Genomic DNA, 19,008 nt, shown 5'->3' on the forward strand with positions numbered 1-19,008 from the left:
CCCCCAACCTTACTATGATGGTCCTCCTCCCTCTCAACAACAACCCTTCCCCTCCTCCGCCCCCCCTCCCTCCCAACCCTTCCCCTCCTCCTCTCCATACTCGGGCCCTCCCCCTTCCAGCCAACCTCGGGCCCCTGCAGTCTCTCGACAACAGTCCTTCCCACCTGGCCCTCCTCCCCCTGCGCAGCAAACCTTTCCCAACTGTGCTCCTCCTCCAGTCTCCCAGGCCTTGTACTCTGGCCCCCCTCCCTCCTCCCAACCTGGCCCTTTCCCACCTACCTTTGCATCCCCTGCCCAGTACCCTGCCGCCCAGCCCCCGTCCCAACCCGGGCCCCCTCACTTCCACTCTGGCCCGCCTCCCCAATGCCCCATGCCACCCCCCTCCATGTCCCAGCAGAAGGCCAACCCCCCTTCCCCCTGGCCCCATGCAGCAGCCTCTTCAGCCTGGTATGCAGGGAGGATACCCAACCCAGCAGAATGGTGAGTCCACCATGGTCAAACCCCTGTACAACTTCTACCAGACCGCTGGTTTGCTTTTGACAACAAAATGTTGCCTTAGTAGGTCCACCATTTTCTAGCCAATAAACCAGAAGTTTTTAATAGATGGATAAATATTTTTCTCCTTAGGTGCGTTTGGGCAGCCCAGAGGCCCCCAGCCCGGCTATGCAGGCCCGCAGTATCCTGGGCAACAGAACTACGGCGCAGTCCCTGCCCCCACCCCTGCTCCCACACAGAAGAGACTGGACCCCGACTCTATCCCCAGCCCAGTAAGAAACACACACTCCCCATCCTGCTAACACACAAACACTTTGTCCTGTGATTTATTAGTGTGTTGGTAATAATGAGGTTAGATATTGTACCGTGTGTGTGTTTTTGTTTAACTTTCCTTGTGGGTACCAGCAGTCCTCACAAGGAAAAGTGGGTACATCTTGCCGGGCCCATTGAGTAAAAAGATGTTATTTTTGGGGGGGGGTTACAGAAAATAGGATTTTGGATGAGAATCAATTATTTCAAGGATAGCAATACAAAACTGCATGTCTGTCTTAACAGTGTAACCCAGTCCAAGTTGAGCATGTGCTTCAGACTGATGATCTGTTGGCCTTCTCTCTGATCACTGACTAATCTAGAACCAATAATCCCAGTCTGGACAATCAGTCAGGGATTTAATAATCCTGCTACAGAGTTATTTTCATCCTCTTGTCTCTTTGTCCCGTTTTTTCTTCTTTTGGTTTGTTTAATTTGATTTGCTGGACAAAACTCTGTTGTGAATGTAAAGCAAGCGTCTGAGCTGCCGGCTGTGCAGAAATTCAGACATAGAATAGACCCAGATGCTATCCCCAGTCCAGTAAGTCTCCTGTTTACCTTGTAACCCCTAACCCCTCATTATCCTCCTGTCTACACCTAACCCAATGCCCTACCCCGTAAATCATTATCCTCCTGTCTACACCTAACCCCTATGCCCTACCCCGTAAATCATTATCCTCCTGTCTACACCTAACCCAATGCCCTACCCCGTAAATCATTATCCTCCTGTCTACACCTAACCCCTATGCCCTACCCCGTAAATCATTATCCTCCTGTCTACACCTAACCCAATGCCCTACCCCGTAAATCATTATCCTCCTGTCTACACCTAACCCAATGCCCTACCCCGTAAATCATTATCCTCCTGTCTACACCTAACCCCTATGCCCTACCCCGTAAATCATTATCCTCCTGTCTACACCTAACCCCTATGCCCTACCCCGTAAATCATTATCCTCCTGTCTACACCTAACCCCTATGCCCTACCCCGTAAATCATTATCCTCCTGTCTACACCTAACCCAATGCCCTACCCCGTAAATCATTATCCTCCTGTCTACACCTAACCCAATGCCCTACCCCGTAAATCATTATCCTCCTGTCTACACCTAACCCAATGCCCTACCCCGTAAATCATTATCCTCCTGTCTACACCTAACCCAATGCCCTACCCCGTAAATCATTATCCTCCTGTCTACACCTAACCCCTATGCCCTACCCCGTAAATCATTATCCTCCTGTCTACACCTAACCCCTATGCCCTACCCCGTAAATCATTATCCTCCTGTCTACACCTAACCCCTATGCCCTACCCCGTAAATCATTATCCTCCTGTCTACACCTAACCCCTATGCCCTACCCCGTAAATCATTATCCTCCTGTCTACACCTAACCCCTATGCCCTACCCCGTAAATCATTATCCTCCTGTCTACACCTAACCCCTATGCCCTACCCCGTAAATCATTATCCTCCTTTCTACACCTAACCCAATGCCCTACCCCTTAACCCATTATCTCTGTCTGCACTCTATGCCCTAATCCCTTACCCCAACCCAGCGATCGTCTGTGTCCTCTCCGCTTCACAAACTGCTACACCCGACCCTTTGAACCCTGACCCCGTGATCAGTGTTTCCGCTGCTATCATTTAGCTGTGGCGCTGCGCAACGTCAAAATCATTGCTGCCGCCGTCGAAAAAAATGGAAGTATTTCTGCTGAAGCATACATTAAAGATGCTGGAACGGTCAACATTTACCTTTCCTCTGCAAACAAAACAATATCCAATAGAACCCCGTAGTAGAATATTTGATCTGTTTACGGAGTTGGCTTGTGTGTTCTATGCGAGATAAATATTCCTCTCGAAGGCGTATTGAAGTGCCATAGGGAGGGAAACATACATTCTGACAAGCAGTCAATGCACAACTATTCTTGCAATCGTGGGAAAAACTGAAGTTTATTTTAATTTCACCTTTATTTAACCAGGTAGGCTAGTTGAGAACACCTTTATTTAAGCAGGTAGGCTAGTTGAGAACACCTTTATTTAAGCAGGTAGGCTAGTTGAGAACACCTTTAGTTAACCAGGTAGGCTAGTTGAGAACAAGTTCTCATTTACAACTGCGCCCTGACCAAGATAAAGCAAAGCAGTGCGATACAAACAACAGTTAAACATGGAATAAATAAACATACAGTCAATAATACAATAGAGAAAGTCTATATACAATGTGTGCAAATGAGGTAGGATAAGGGAGGTGAGGCGATAAATAGACCATAGTGGCGAGATAATTACAGTATGGCAAAAACATTGGGGTGATCGATGTGCAGAAGATCAGTGTGCAAGTAGCGGTACTGGGGTGCAAAGGAGCAAAATAAATAACAGTATGGGGATGAGGTAGTTGGATGGGCTATTTACAGATTGGCTATGTACAGGTGCTGTGATCTGTGAGCTGCTCTGACAGCTGGTGCTTAAAGTTAGTGAGGGAGATATGAGTTTCAGTGATTTTTGCATTTTGTTCCAGTCATTGGCAGCAGAGAACTGGAAGGAAAGGCGGGCCAAAGTAGGATTTGGCTTTGGGGGTGACCAGTGAAATGTACCTGCTGGAGCATGTGCTATGGGTGGGTGCTACTATGGTGACCAGTGAACTGAGATAAGGTGGGGCTTTACCCAGCAAAGACTTGTAGAGGACCTGGAGCCAGTGGGTTTGGTGACGGATATGAGGCGAGGGCCAGCCAACGAGAGCATACAGGTCTCAGTGGTGGGTAGTATATGGGGCTTTGGTGACAAAACAGATGGCACTGTGATTGACTGCATCCAATTTGCTGAGTGGAGTGTTGGAGACTATTTTGTAGATGACATCGCCGAAGTCAAGGATCCTTACATAGTCCGTTTTACTAGGGTATGTGTGGCAGCATGAGTTAAGGATGCTTTGTTGCGAAATAGGAAGCAGATTCTAAATTTAATTTTGGATTGGAGATGCTTATTGTGAGTCTGGAAGGGGAGTTTACAGTCTAACCAAACATTTAAGTATTTGTAGTTGTCCAGAGTTGTGATGCTGGATGGGCGGGCAGGTGTGGGCAGCGATCGGTTGAAGAGCATGCATTTAGTTTTACTTGCATTTAAGAGCAGTTGGAAGCCATGAAAGGAGAGTTGTATGGCATTGAAGCTCATCTGGAGGTTAGTTAACAGTGTCCAAAGGGCCAGAAGTATACAGAATGGTGTCGTCTGCGTAGAGGTGGATCAGAGAATCACCAGCAGCAAGAGCGACATCTTTGATGTATTCAGAGAAAAGAGTCGGTCTGAGAATTGAACCCTGTGGCACCCCCATAGAGTCCCAGAGGTCCGGACAACAGGCCCTCCGATTTGACACTGAACTCTGTCTGAGAAGTAGTTGGTGAACCAGGCGACGCAGTAATTTGAGAAACCAAGGCTGTTGAGTCTGCCGATAAGAATGTGGTGATTGACCGAGTCGAAAGCCTTGGCCAGGTCGATGAATACAGCTGCACAGTATTGTCTCTTATCGATGGCGGTTATGATATCATTAAGGACCTTGAGCGTGGCTGAGGTGCACCCATGACCAGCTCTGAAGCCAGATTGCATAGCGGAGAAAGAAGGTACGGTGGGATTCGAAATGGTCGGTGATCTGTTTGTTAAATTGGCTTCCGAAGACCTTAGCTAGGCAGGGTAGAATAGATCTAGGTCTATAGTAGTTTGGGTCTAGAGTGTCTCCCCCTTTGAAGAGGGGGATGACTGCAGCAGCTTTCCAATCTTTGGGGATCTTAGAAATAGAGGGTCCATATTGTCTATACCGGCTGAATTGCCGGGGTCCAGATTTTGCATTTCTTTCAGAACATCAGCTATCTGGATTTGGGTGAAGGAGAAATGGGCAGGCTTGGTCAAGTTGCTAATGGTCTTTGTTAAAGAGGGGGATCTTCCCAGCTTTCCAGTCCTACTTTATTTATTTTTAACCTCCTAAATAGCACAAACAGCACCAATTTTAATGCTGGAGTTTGTAGCAGTGGCATGGTTATGTTACCACTCCACAACAGGCTGTGACTGCATAGGGGGATACATGTAACACGGGTCAATTGTAAATTGTAAGACTCCACTATTTTCATCCATTTTGGAGTAGAAATTAGATTTTTTTTAAAGTCACCAGAAGTGAGCTTCTCAGTCCTAGATACCACCCCCCCGTTACCTTTTCCTCCCCCACTGCTACAAGTTTTTTCCCAGAGGAAACACTGCCCTGACCCTCTGGAGCCCACCTTTGCCTCTGGGGATAGACCATGCTCACTGTGCTGATACCCCCTCCCCCCGACCACCTCCTCGCATGCCAGCCTGCAGTATCTCACCCACAATTCCTTGCATTGTGCCGTTTGTCCACGATCATTCTACCTTTGTGTTAAGTCTTCCTTTGTGGTTTTGGTGTGTTGTTCACTGTATTCTACAGTGTTGCTGTGCCATTGTGTTAGTATTATGGGATTTAGGGCTGCACGATATGAGCAAAACATAGTATTGCAGTTTGACTTGCTATGTACCGTGCAGTCGGAAAGTATTCAGACCCCTTGACTTTTTCCACATTTTGTTATGTTACAGCCTTTTTCTGAAATGGATTTTTTTATTTATTAAATCCTCATCAATCTTCACACTACCCCCACAATGACAATGTGAAAACAGGTAAAAATATTTACACTATTCAGACCCTTTGCTATGAGACTTGAAATTCAGTTCAGGTGCATCTTGTTTCCATGGATCATCCTAGATGTTTCTACAACTTGATTGGAGTTCACCTGTGGTAAATTAAATTGATTGCACAATTGATTGTCTATATAAGGTCCCACAGTTGACAGTGCATGTCGGAGCAAAAACCAAGCCATGAGGTCGAAGGAATTGTCCGTAGAGCTCCGAGACCGGATTGTGGCGCGGCACAGATCTTGCGACGGGTACTAATTGATGTCTGCAGCATTGAAGGTCCCCAAGAACACAGTGGCCTCCATTCTTAAATGGAAGAAGACTCTTCCTAGTCTGAGCAATCAGGGGAGAAGAGCTTTGGTCAGGGAGGTGACCAAGAATACGATGGTCTCTCTACCGAAGTAAATGTGTTATTTCAGTTTTTGCTGTGTGCTTATAGGATGGGGGAAAAAACAATTTAATCAATTTTAGGAGGCTGTAACGTAACAAAATGTGGATACTTTCTGTATGCACTGTACATCAAAACACAAACTGTTTGAATCATAGACATATATAATCATTTGTATTAAGAATCCGCATCGTTCTTGTTTGGAACAATCTGACAGCGTCTGCGCAGCCGCAAGAGTAGAGGGAGAGCGGCGTTTCAAATTACTGCTTCCGTTGTAGATCTCTTGCGATGTTAATATTGCGATTTCTTTTGATGTAAATTCCGTTAATTACGCAGCCTTATTATGGGATGGCATCGCTGTTTTCAAAAGTTTTTATTTTCTTACTATCTCTGCATGTATTTTTTTCTCTGTATCGTATTGACGTTAGTGTGTCTGTAAAACTGCTGTTCTCTCTGTATTACAGATCCAGGTGATTGAGGACGACCGGGCCAACAAGAGCAGTGAGCCGTTCACCACGGGGGTCAAAGGTCAGACTCCGCCCCTTGTCACCACCAACTTCCAGGTGAAAGACCAGGGCAACGCCAGCCCACGGTTCGTCCGCTGTACAGCCTACAACATACCCTGCACGGCCGACATGGCCAAACAGTCCCAGGTCCCCCTGGCAGCCGTAATCAAACCTCTAGCCATGTTGCCCCCCGACGAGGTGAGACACACACACACACACACACATCTCCTCTGGTCTTCTCATCACGCTCTCGTTTTATTGTTGTGTTAACATTTCTCTGAGCTTAACAACCCTGTTGTCTCACAGACCCGTCCGTACATGGTGGACCATGGGGAGGCCGGTCCAATCCGCTGTAATCGCTGCAAGGCCTACATGTGTCCCTACATGCAGTTCATCGAGGGCGGACGCCGCTTCCAGTGTGGCTTCTGCAGCTGCGTCACAGACGGTGTGTGTGTGTGTGTGCAGGAAGATATTGTGTTAGTGTGGTATCGTTATTGTATGTTATAACACGGTCTAAGTATATCCATCCATCCACAGTGCCTCCCCACTATTTCCAGCATCTGGACCACACAGGGAAGAGGGTGGACTGCTGCGACCGGCCAGAGCTCTCTCTGGGCAGCTACGAGTTTGTGGCCACCGTCGACTACTGTAAGGTAGGTGACTACTGAGTTTTTCTGAGAGACTGGAGGCCTGTAGCATTGCTCCATTTGGACCAGAAGATTTTCTCAAAGAGCCAGATGAGAGGACCAAGCTTGGCACAAGACCAGAGATTCTCATGATGTAATATGCTCAATGTCTAGTCTAAATACTAAGTTCTTCTCTCTCTCAGAACAATAAGCTCCCCCAGCCCCCGTCGTTCATCTTCTTCATCGATGTGTCTTACAACGCCGTGAAGAGTGGCATGGTTAACATCGTCTGTCAGGAGCTCAAGACTCTACTGGACTACCTGCCCAGGTACTCCCACACACACACTGCCTGCCCAGGAACACACACACTGCCTTGCCCAGGAACACACACACTGCCTGCCCAGGAACACACACACTGCCTTGCCCAGGAACACACACACTGCCTGCCCAGGAACACACACACTGCCTGCCCAGGAACACACACACTGCCTGCCCAGGAACACACACACACTGCCTGCCCAGGAACACACACACACTGCCTGCCCAGGAACACACACACACTGCCTGCCCAGGAACACACACACACTGCCTGCCCAGGAACACACACACACTGCCTGCCCAGGAACACACACACACTGCCTGCCCAGGAACACACACACACTGCCTGCCCAGGAACACACACACACTGCCTGCCCAGGAACACACACACACTGCCTGCCCAGGAACACACACACACTGCCTGCCCAGGAACACACACACACTGCCTGCCCAGGAACACACACACACTGCCTGCCCAGGAAGACACACACACTGCCTGCCCAGGAAGACACACACACTGCCTGCCCAGGAAGACACACACACTGCCTGCCCAGGAAGACACACACACTGCCTGCCCAGGAAGACACACACACTGCCTGCCCAGGAAGACACACACACTGCCTGCCCAGGAAGACACACACACTGCCTGCCCAGGTAGACACACACACTGCCTGCCCAGGTAGACACACACACTGCCTGCCCAGGAAGACACACACACACACTGCCTGCCCAGGAAGACACACACACTGCCTGCCCAGGTAGACACACACACTGCCTGCCCAGGTAGACACACACACACACTGCCTGCCCAGGTAGACACACACACACACTGCCTGCCCAGGTAGACACACACACACACTGCCTGCCCAGGTAGACACACACACACACTGCCTGCCCAGGTAGACACACACACACACTGCCTGCCCAGGTAGACACACACACACACTGCCTGCCCAGGTAGACACACACACACACTGCCTGCCCAGGTAGACACACACACACACTGCCTGCCCAGGTAGACACACACACACACACTGCCTGCCCAGGTAGACACACACACACACACACTGCCTGCCCAGGTAGACACACACACACACACTGCCTGCCCAGGTAGACACACACACACACGTACACCAGCGAATTAATAACATTTTGTGTCTTGTCCCTCCAGGGAGAATCCAGAGGCAGACTCGGTGGTGCGTGTGGGTTTTGTAACCTACAACAAGGTGTTGCACTTCTACAACGTCAAGTCCAGCCTGGCCCAGCCCCAGATGATGGTGGTCAGTGACGTCGGTGACATGTTCCTCCCTCTGCTTGACGGCTTCCTGGTCAACGTCAACGACAGCCGGGTGGTCATCGAGAGGTATGTACACACACACACACACACACACACACACACACACACACAGATCTCCAGACTAACATTTCCGCTGGTGCCTGTTTTTCAGTTGGTGGCACCAGCCCATGATTTGGTCACAGCTATTTTGTTCTTGCACTATCACGCGATAGAGAGCATATGTAAATATAATAGGGTTTTTCAAGGTGAGGAGAAGAGCAGACAATCGATGTCCATCTGATCTAACACAAGTTGCAACAGGGAGACGCCTCCACTAAGAAGGTCCTTCACTAAGAAGGTCCTTCTATTCTAATCTCACAGCACCGACGTTCTGTCAACACCAGCTGGTACAGAATACAGTGACGGTGTCCTCTGTCCTTGTGCCTTCAGTCCGGCGTCAGTCGCAATCAACAGATGAGAACAATCCATAACAATCAGTATCAAGTCTAGTGACCATCAACCCAGACCCAATGAGTCCCAAATAGAGCCGGGAAATCCTGTGTATTACATACAGGGAAAATATTGCTCTTAACTGAATATGTCTTCAATATTCCGGCTCTAATAATCATTTTAGTCTAATACACTACTAAGATGGCATTCAAGAAATAACTTGTATTCATCTAACAAGTTGTGATAAATGTTTTTATGTGCAACTTAATCCAGTGATTGTCATGAATTTCAAATAGATTATTTCTGTATTTACTGTTCAATGGAGATGAATTTGCCTACATCTTTATATACTAATATCATGGGCTTCTTTTTGGGGGGCTAATTCACCACCTTTGAAGTGGAAACTCCAAACACATGACCTACATTGCGAACTCTAAATATAAACCCTAAAACATGAGCTAGATCGCTAACTCAAAATATAATACCCACTGCTAGTATCCATAAGTTAATCTACCAGTACATTTTATGCCCTAAAAACTGCCCAATGATGCCGATGCATTGGCCGATGCGCTCCACAGACCTATCTCAGCCATATGTAATATCTGGGTTGTTGAGCCCAGTAATCAGAGTTGAGAAATAAATTATACCCACCCCGGGAAAGGAGAGCGCGAGTGGCTCGCTCCCCGAAGGCTCCCCTCCCGCGGTGGGCGGCAGGCTCCCCTCCCGCGGTGGGCGGCAGGCGGCTCCCCTCCCGCGGTGGGCGGCAGGCTCCCCTCCCGCGGTGGGCGGCAGGCTCCCCTCCCGCGGTGGGCGGCAGGCTCCCCTCCCGCGGTGGGCGGCAGGCTCCCCTCCCGCGGTGGGCGGCAGGCTCCCCTCCCGCGGTGGGCGGCAGGCTCCCCTCCCGCGGTGGGCGGCAGGCTCCCCTCCCGCAGTGGGCGGCAGGCTCCCCTCCCGCAGTGGGCGGCAGGCTCCCCTCCCGCAGTGGGCGGCAGGCGCCCCTCCCGCAGTGGGCGGCAGGCGCCCCTCCCGCAGTGGGCGGCTGCGGGGCGTAAACTTTCATTACAGGAATCATCAGGATAATGTACTATACTGATTGGTGGGTTTTGATTGAGGTGAACATGTAGAAAAATTAAACACAACCAAGTCAAAGGTTCACAAGATGTCTAAATGGCTGCGGTGCGGAGCCCTAATATACAGACATTTACATCCATCACTTATATTACAGCAGAAGTCTCATCTGTCCAGGCTTCTCAACTGTTTCTGTTGCAGAGAATCATTGTGTGTGTGTGTCAGTTTGCTAGACCAGATTCCGGAGATGTTTGCAGACACCAGGGAGACTGAGACGGTGTTTGGACCAGTCATCCAGGCAGGACTGGAGGCACTGAAGGCTGCAGACTGTGCCGGGAAGCTGTTTTTGTTCCACTCCAGTCTGCCCATCGCTGAGGCTCCTGGGAAACTGAAGAACAGAGAGGACAAGAAACTGGTGGGAACAGACAAGGAGAAGGTACACACACACACACACACACACACACACACACACACACACACACACACACACACACACACACACACACACACACACACACACACACACACACACACACACAAGGACAAGGTAAACTGATATGGCTACTCAGCGTGGCAGACACAACACAGAGGGAGGATGTGTTCTCTCTGGTATTGGTTGGGCAGTTAATGACTCTGTCAATGTGTCTCGCCCCCCCCCCCAGTCTCTGTTCCAGCCCCAGTCTGGTTTCTATAGTAACCTGTCTAAGGAGTGTGTAGCACAGGGCTGCTGTGTGGACCTCTTCCTGTTCCCCAACCAGTACGTCGACGTGGCAACGCTTGGCGTGGTGCCCGTCTCCACTGGCGGTTCAGTCTACAAATACACCTACTTCCAGGTAAACACACATTTATACACACACGGGCGCTGATCCAAACCCCATCCACCCTTCTCCTGTTATCTGCCTTCACTCACTCTGTATATGTGTCAGGCTGAGATGGACCGCGAGCGGTTCCTGAATGATCTGCGACGAGACGTTCAGAAGCCGATGGGCTTTGACGCTGTCATGAGGGTCCGAACGAGCACAGGTAGGTGTTTCGCTCTCACACACACTTCACCTAGCGTTATAGTTTTTCAGTGCCATCATAACCTCCTCCCTCTCTCCTCCAGGTATCAGAGCGACAGATTTCTTTGGCTCGTTCTTCATGAGCAACACGACAGACGTGGAGCTGGCAGGCCTGGACTGTGACAAGACTGTCACCGTGGAATTCCGCCACGACGACAAGCTCAGCGAGGACACCGGGGCGCTCATGCAGTGCGCGGTGTTGTACACCAGCTGTAGTGGTCAGCGGCGTCTGAGGGTCCACAACATGGCGGTCAACTGCTGCTCCCAGCTTGCCGACCTCTACCGGAACTGTGAGACGGACACAATCATCAACTTCTTCTCCAAGTATGGTAGGAGTCACACGTTGTCTATCCAACTATCTCCCTGTTCCCCTCTCTACAGTGCCTTGCAAAACTATTCATCCTCTTTGTGTTTTTCCTACTTTGTTGCATTACAACCTGTAATTTAAATTGACTAGATGTGCCAAGCTTATGGAGACATACCTCGAGAGACTTGCAGCTGTAATTGCTGCAAAAGGTGGCTCTACAAAGTATTGACTTTGGGGGGTGAATAGATGTGCACGCTCAAGTTTTCTGTATGTTAGTGAAATAGTTAACTATGTTTCTGGGTTACGTTACTAAGAGAGCATGTATAAAGAACAGCAAGGGTTCACTCAACAAACAACCAATTCTACTTCAGATGCGTTATAGCAGTCTGATCAGTAGGATTTAAACTTATGGTCTGGAAATGGATACCAATGGGCTTTTTCTCTCTCTCTGTGTGTAGCGTACCGCAGCCTATTGAACACCCCGACCAAGACGGTGAGAGACACCTTGGTGAACCAGTGTGCCCAGATTCTGGCCTGCTACCGCAAGAACTGTGCCAGCCCCTCGTCTGCCGGACAGGTCAGTCACTCACACAGCCCCCCTCTTGGACAGGTCAGTGACACATGCATGATACACACACACTCACCCCGCACACTAAATACTCACCACACACACAGTCAGTCAGTCTCAAACACACACAAATCCCCCACACACAACAACTTGTACACACTCACTCGGGCATCGTGCACCCATTATTTTAGAGGGGGCACAATGTACGTGAGAAAGGCGTTGCCATCTGTCGTGGAGTTAGAAAAATGCAAATGTAGCCATCACCTGAAACACCTTTTTCCTGCAATTTACAGCCATAATCGTTGTGCCTAGTTCTGTCAATCGTTGTGCCTAGTTCCTGCGTATGTGTCTAAACATACCTCTTTACTTGTTCAATTGTCATTTTAATGAGGTTGTCAATTCTGTCAATCACACACCTCAATGTGCTGCGCTAACATGCCTAGGATAATACATCACATTACAACACAGTACATGGGATCATAAATCACGTTATCAAACGGGTTATTTGGATCCTGGATGTTGATTGGACGAGGAGCATTCCATGCCGTTCTGTATTGGCCGTCACAAACACACCTATGCCTGCAAACCGTTCCATCTGAACGACCACTGCGCCTTCATCAGAATATCATGTTTCTGTCCCAGTCAACTCTTGTATTGTTCTCAACCTGCCATTATTTCCCCTTGCTTCAAGCCTAGCATTTAGTTTGGTACAGCAGGGGTTAATATAAGCCTCACTGTCTGCCTGTCTGAAGACAATGTTTCACTTTGGAATGTTGATCTGTGTCCTACCATACGTAGAGTGAACAGTCACCAGACAACTTACTGAGCCAGTCGAAATCACGCATCAACGTCATGGTCATGGACATATCCATGTTAAATGTCAATAGGAAAATGCAGCCAGTGTACTGTCATTCTAGGTCCAATGTTTGACGTGGCCGGAGTTGGCTAGCTAGCTAGCAAGTGACAAGAACGTTATACAGCCTTCATAGCAACCATTTTGTTTAGAATGGACGACCAGTCCTTTTGCATAGCAACTAAGCAAAAATAATGAACGACTGGGTCGTGTCTGTAGAAACATGACCAAAAGACTGTTAGCAGTTGATGTTGTTATTTAATAACACAGACCCAGAGGCAAATCAGGAGGAGGAAAATAGGTTATTCAAATAGGACAAATCATGCTTGGAAGTAGATGGCCATTCTCCCCTGTCCCCAGTGATTCTCTTCTCAGAACAAAGTGACAGGATATACTTTATAACCCAGCCCATCATAAAACTGGGCCAATGGCCAAAGAACAAGTATCCTATTTCAGATTCAATGTATTAACAATTTGGACCAATAAGAACTTGCCACAAGTAGCTGTAAGTTCAAGACTGACATTATGTTGAACTGAAAACCAACTATTTCCATTGATAATTCCCTATTACAGGAAAAACACTTGATAATCAGTACTCTATTGACCTCTTGACCTCTGCGTTGTCTTCATCTTCAGAACATTCTTACAGGGCTATCTTCTGATGGAAGAAGGAAGTTCTATCAATTCCCTTATCAAAATAACTTCTTAATGAAAATATGTCATTCATTGTTACTTGAATATGTTTAACAGTTTTCTAAAAGCTATAAGGCACGAGAGGCAGTGCCTCTGCTATCGCGTCGGGCCGAACAACGCCATTTACCTCTGACTGCATTCATGATACAGCACTGCCTCGTGTGCCTTATAGCTTAATCATCAACACAGGCACATATCGTACAGTACCAGATTACAGTTAAACTGTCTTTTTCTGCATATGTAAGAATACAGTACCTTCAGAAAGTATTCATGCCCCTTGATTTATTCCACATTTTGTTACAGCCTGAATTCAAAATGGATTAAATCATTTTTCTCACCCATCTACACACAATATCCCATAATGACAGTGAAAAACATGTTTTTAGGCATTTGAGCAAACATATTGATAATGAAATACAGAAGTCTAATTTAAATTAAGTTCACCCCCACTGAGTCAATACTTTGTAGAAGCACCTTTGGCGGCGTTTACAGCTGTGAGTCTCTGAGCTTTTCATACCTGGATTGTACAATATCTGCCTTTATTATTTTCTAAATTCTTCAAGCTCTGTCAAATTGGTTGTTGATCACTGCTAGACATCCGTTTTCAGGTCTTGCCAAAGATTTAAGTCAACTGTAACTCGGCCACTCAGGAACATTTTAATGTCATATCTTGGTAAGCAACTCCAATGTATATTTGGCCTTGTATTTTAGGTTGTTGTCCTGCTGAAAAGTGAATTCATCTCCCAGTGTCTGGTGGAAAGCAGACTGAACCAGGTTTTCCTCTAGGATTCGTTCCTGTGTTTAGCCCTGTTTCTTTTCATCCTGAAAAACTAACTCCTCATTCCTTAACGATTACAAACATTCCCATTGCATGATGCAGCCACGACTATGCTTGAACATGTGGAGAGTGGTACTCAGTAATATATTGGATTTGCCCCAAACACAACGTTTTCCTCTTGAGTAGAAAGTGTTAACAGGATGCATGTTTTTGAATGTTTTTATTCTGTACAGGCTTCATTCTTTTCACTCTTGTCAACTAGGTTAAAATTGTGGAGTAACTAGAATGTTCTTGATCCGTCCTCCGTTTCCTCCGATCACAGCCATTGAACTCTGAAACTGTTTTAAAGTCACCATTGAGCGGTTTCCTTCATCTCCAGCGACTGAGTTAGAAAAGGCACCTGTGTCTTTGTAGTGACCGGGTGTATTGGTAACCATCAAGTGTAATTAATAACTTCACCCAGCTCAAAGGGATATTTATTGTCTGCTTTTTTAGAATGTTCTTGATCCGTCCTCAGTTTTCTCCTATCACAGCCATTGAAATCTGAAACTGTTTTAGTCACCATTGAGCGGTTTCCTCCAGCCACCCAGACATCTACCAATAGGCATTGTAAGACCTCCCTAGTATGTGGTTACATATGAGTCTGAAATTCACTGCTCGACTGAGGGACTTTATATACTGAACACAAATATAAAAGAAACATGGAAAGTGTTGGTCCTGTGTTTAAAGAAATAAAATATTCCAGAAATGTTTTTTACATTTCTACTTTAGTGACATAATCCATGGGGCGGCAGGGTAGCCCAGTGGTTAGAGGCAGGGTAGCCCAGTGGTTAGAGGCAGGGTAGCCCAGTGGTTAGAGGCAGGGTAGCCCAGTGGTTAGAGGCAGGGTAGCCCAGTGGTTAGAGGCAGGGTAGCCTAGTGGTTAGAGGCAGGGTAGCCCAGTGGTTAGAGGCAGGGTAGCCCAGTGGTTAGAGGCAGGGTAGCCCAGTGGTTAGAGGCAGGGTAGCCTAGTAACCGAAAGGCTGCAAGTTTGAATCCCCGAGCTAACAAGGTACAAATCTGTCGTTCTGCCCCTGAACAGGCAGTTAATCCACTGTTCCTAGGCCGTTCCTAGGCCGTCATTGAAAATAAGAATTTGTTCTTAACTGACTTGCCTAGTTAAATAAAGGTAAATAAAAAAATCCACCTAAAAGGTGAATTTTAGGAAGCTGATTAAACTGCATTCAAGAAGCTGATTAAACAGCATGATCATTACGTAAGTGCACCTTGTGCTGGGGACAATAAAAGGCCACTCTAAAATGTGCAGTTCTGTCACACAACACAGTGCCATAGATGTCTCAAGTTTTGAGGGAGTGCGCATTTGACATACTGGGTGCAGGAATGTCCACCAGAACTGTTGCCAGAGAAATTCACGGTAATTTCTCTATCATACGTCGCCTCCAACGTTGTTTGAGAGAATTTGGCAGTACGACCAACCGACAGCCCACATGTAACCACACCAGCCCAGGGCCTCCACATCCGGCTTCTTCACCTGCGGGATCGTCTGAGTCCAGCCACCTGGACAGCTGATGAGACAGGAGTATTTCTGTCTGTAATAAAGCCCCTGAGTTTTTCCTCACATTCTGATTGGCTGGGCCTGGCTCCCCTGTGGGTGGGCCTATGCCCACCACAGGCTGTGCCCCTGCACAGTCATGTGAAATTCATAGATTAAGGCCTAATTCATTTATTTCAATTGACTGATTTCCTTATTTGAACTGTAACTCAGTAAAATCTTTGAAATTGTCTTGTTTTATATTTTTGTTCAGTATAGATAATTCTGTGTGGGGTACAGAGAAAATCAAAAATCATGTGGCAAATCTTAATTTAATCCATTTTAAATTCAGGTAGTAACACAACAAAATGTGTAACAAGTCACGTGGTGTGAATACTTTCTGAAGGGTACTGTATATCAAATGAATTTACAAACATACCCCCTGACTTCCAGCAGCTAAAATGAAATGAAATGCTTTGTGTGCCACTTTATACTTTTTAATTTTTTATTCCTCCACTGACAATACGGTCTGCAGAGTCTCTGGTGCGCTCACTTGATGGCTGGGGTGCTTTTTGTCTGGTCCAGTCAGTGTGCCCCCTGTGCAAAAGACCACTGACAGAACTTTTTATAAATAATTCTGATAAAACATGAGCTTAAAAACAAAGTTTAGTAATTAATTTACCATCTGACAATGTTAACAAGACAAATCGGAGTGGGGCATGACACTGCTACACACACTCATACCCTTCCCCCTCCTCTGTCCTCTCTCCTCCTGTAGCTGATCCTACCAGAGTGTATGAAGCTGCTGCCGGTCTATTTGAACTGTGTGTTGAAGAGCGACGTGCTGCAACCGGGAGCTGACGTCTCCGTAGACAACAGAGCCTACCTGAGACAGCTGCTCGGCTGTATGGACGTATCAGAGAGCCACGTCTTCTTCTATCCCCGCCTACTTCCCCTGGTGAGACGCACGCTTCTCGCTCTTCACTTCAATCAGCCTCATTTTGCATGACAAAGCATGAGCAAACATGTAAGACCATATTACATCGATGTTAAATCGTATATTCCAATCTCTTTCCATCCCAGGTGAAGTTGGATGGAGGATCGTTGCCAATGGCAGTGCGTAACTCGGAGGAGCGCCTGTCAAAGGGCGGAGTCTACCTCCTGGAGACGGGGCTCTACCTCTTCCTGTGGGTGGGAGCCAATGCCCAGCAGGAGCTGCTCAGCAACATCTTCGGCACGCCCACCTTCAGCCAGATAGACCCCAACATGGTGAGACACACACACCTCTCAACTTCATACAAATCATCTTCCTGCCTCTAAGAATGTGTGTCTTAGCAATCTCCTAAATGCGTGCGTTGCGTTCCAGACGAGTCTGCCTGAGCTGGACAACCCGTTCTCCCAGAGACTCAGAGGGATCATAGACTCCTTCAGATCACAACGATCACGATACATGAAGGTCACTTCACTACCTCTCTTGCTTTCTCTCTCGTTCTTTGTATCTTTCCATCTCTATATTTCTCTGTTGTAGTTAGAGTATAATGTGTGTTAACATCTCTCTCTGCTTGTCTCTAGTTGATGGTGGTGAAGCAGGAGGACAAGGCGGAGCTCATCTTTAAACACTTCCTATGCGAGGACAAAAGCGCCAGCGGAGGAGCTTCCTACGTCGACTTCCTGTGTCACATGCACAAGGAAATCCGCCAGCTGCTCAGCTAGGACCCTTGACCTCTGATTCTTCAAACCTGACCCTGTCGCACCTCCGAAGAGCTTTCTTTTATTTACCTAATAAACTGAACCCCTCTCCCTCTGTCAGCGAGAGGCCAGAGACCTATACACAGCCTCATGGCAGATTCCATGTGTCATCATATGACTCTAAACTATTCCAAACGTCAAGCTCTAAAACAACTGAAGCTAATCCACTGGCCAACGGAGGAGGTAGAGAGAGTGTGTGTGTGTGAGGGAGAGCACTGCTGTGGATTTGTACTAGGTGTTCTGTCTAGCACTGAAGCCCGTTGTAACTGTACCCCCCCCCTCCCCGGCCTGTGGTAGAAACACCCAGTAGAACTAAGGAAGATGGCACAAACTAGACAGAAATAAATGCTGTTTTCCATCTCTAGAATAATTTTTCTATTTGTCTTTATTCTCACTTCCTCCTGTATGTTGTGTGTGTGCTGCTCCGTGACTTTTAGAAACACTACTAAGGCAATAGGAGAGAAGGGGCAGGAGTATATAGAGAGAATCTGTGGTGATAGAGGTTCATCTCCCAATTTAAATGTCTATGCATTGAATCATCCAGACTGGTGAGGGGTTTGAACTTTCACCTCTGAAATTCTCACAGGGTCAACCAGCGTTGGGTCCCACTATGACTCTCACAGGCACACAGTACAGACGATTTGGTGGTGTGTGTGTGTCATGTTTTTACTAATGTGTGCATCTGATAAGAGACCATTCTGACAATGATTCCTGCCTGTATTTGTCCTGTCTGTGGGGGAGGGAGTTACTGGCAGTGCTTCTCAATATTGAGGTCAGTCAGAGAATAACGGAGTCATGTTCAGGAGGTATGAAACTGGAGAAACTATTTGAAACAAGGAAGTACGTTTTTGTTTTTCTCTCTTTTTCGTAGCAGAACGTTTTGCTATGTTGTCCCTTTCTGAACACGACCCGATGCTCCAAATACAGCTGTGTCTCTGAGTTGTCACCCTAAGGACTGTGCTGTAGCACCTCAGTTCAGAGTTAGATATACAACCTGTACAGAATTAAAGCCTCCATTTTAAAAACCTGTCTCAAATGCTGTGGTTTGTTGGTCCAAATCAGTTGCTGCCACTCTCTCTCACACTCACGCTTGGTACACTGTTTTTTTTAGGTCTATGGTGGGGGGGTGAATTTCTCTACAGAGGAAAAGAGGGGTCTGCTGATAGGGGCACACTGAATAATTTTAATTTCTGATTCTGTTTATTTTCTTGTCTTTACCACTGATTTTGTGTTGCCCTCAAACCGTCTCTATTGAATGGCCCTTCTTTCTGACTGGGATTTTAAGTTTCCCTTTTCTTTGGTTTTGTATTTGTCATTGACTCCTTAATAAAGTTATTGTTGAATCACAA

General features: G+C 47.2%; 1 protein-coding gene across 1 annotated transcript in view; it reads left to right on the forward strand.

Annotated features, from left to right (window-relative positions):
* The window catches only part of LOC124048139 (protein transport protein Sec24C-like), a 28,577-nt gene extending 9,569 nt beyond the window's left edge, over positions 1-19,008 (forward strand). Inside the window, 17 exon segments of the mRNA XM_046368607.1 lie at positions 2-297; positions 395-480; positions 628-767; positions 6,340-6,579; positions 6,688-6,826; positions 6,919-7,034; positions 7,211-7,335; positions 8,497-8,688; positions 10,345-10,555; positions 10,782-10,952; positions 11,046-11,142; positions 11,225-11,509; positions 11,946-12,064; positions 16,689-16,868; positions 16,994-17,179; positions 17,277-17,366; positions 17,483-19,008. Of these exon segments, the coding sequence (XP_046224563.1) occupies positions 2-297; positions 395-480; positions 628-767; positions 6,340-6,579; positions 6,688-6,826; positions 6,919-7,034; positions 7,211-7,335; positions 8,497-8,688; positions 10,345-10,555; positions 10,782-10,952; positions 11,046-11,142; positions 11,225-11,509; positions 11,946-12,064; positions 16,689-16,868; positions 16,994-17,179; positions 17,277-17,366; positions 17,483-17,623 (2,814 nt within the window). The 3' untranslated portion in view covers positions 17,624-19,008.

This window comes from Oncorhynchus gorbuscha, linkage group LG11 (assembly GCF_021184085.1).
Source record: "Oncorhynchus gorbuscha isolate QuinsamMale2020 ecotype Even-year linkage group LG11, OgorEven_v1.0, whole genome shotgun sequence".
Lineage (NCBI taxonomy): Eukaryota > Metazoa > Chordata > Actinopteri > Salmoniformes > Salmonidae > Oncorhynchus > Oncorhynchus gorbuscha.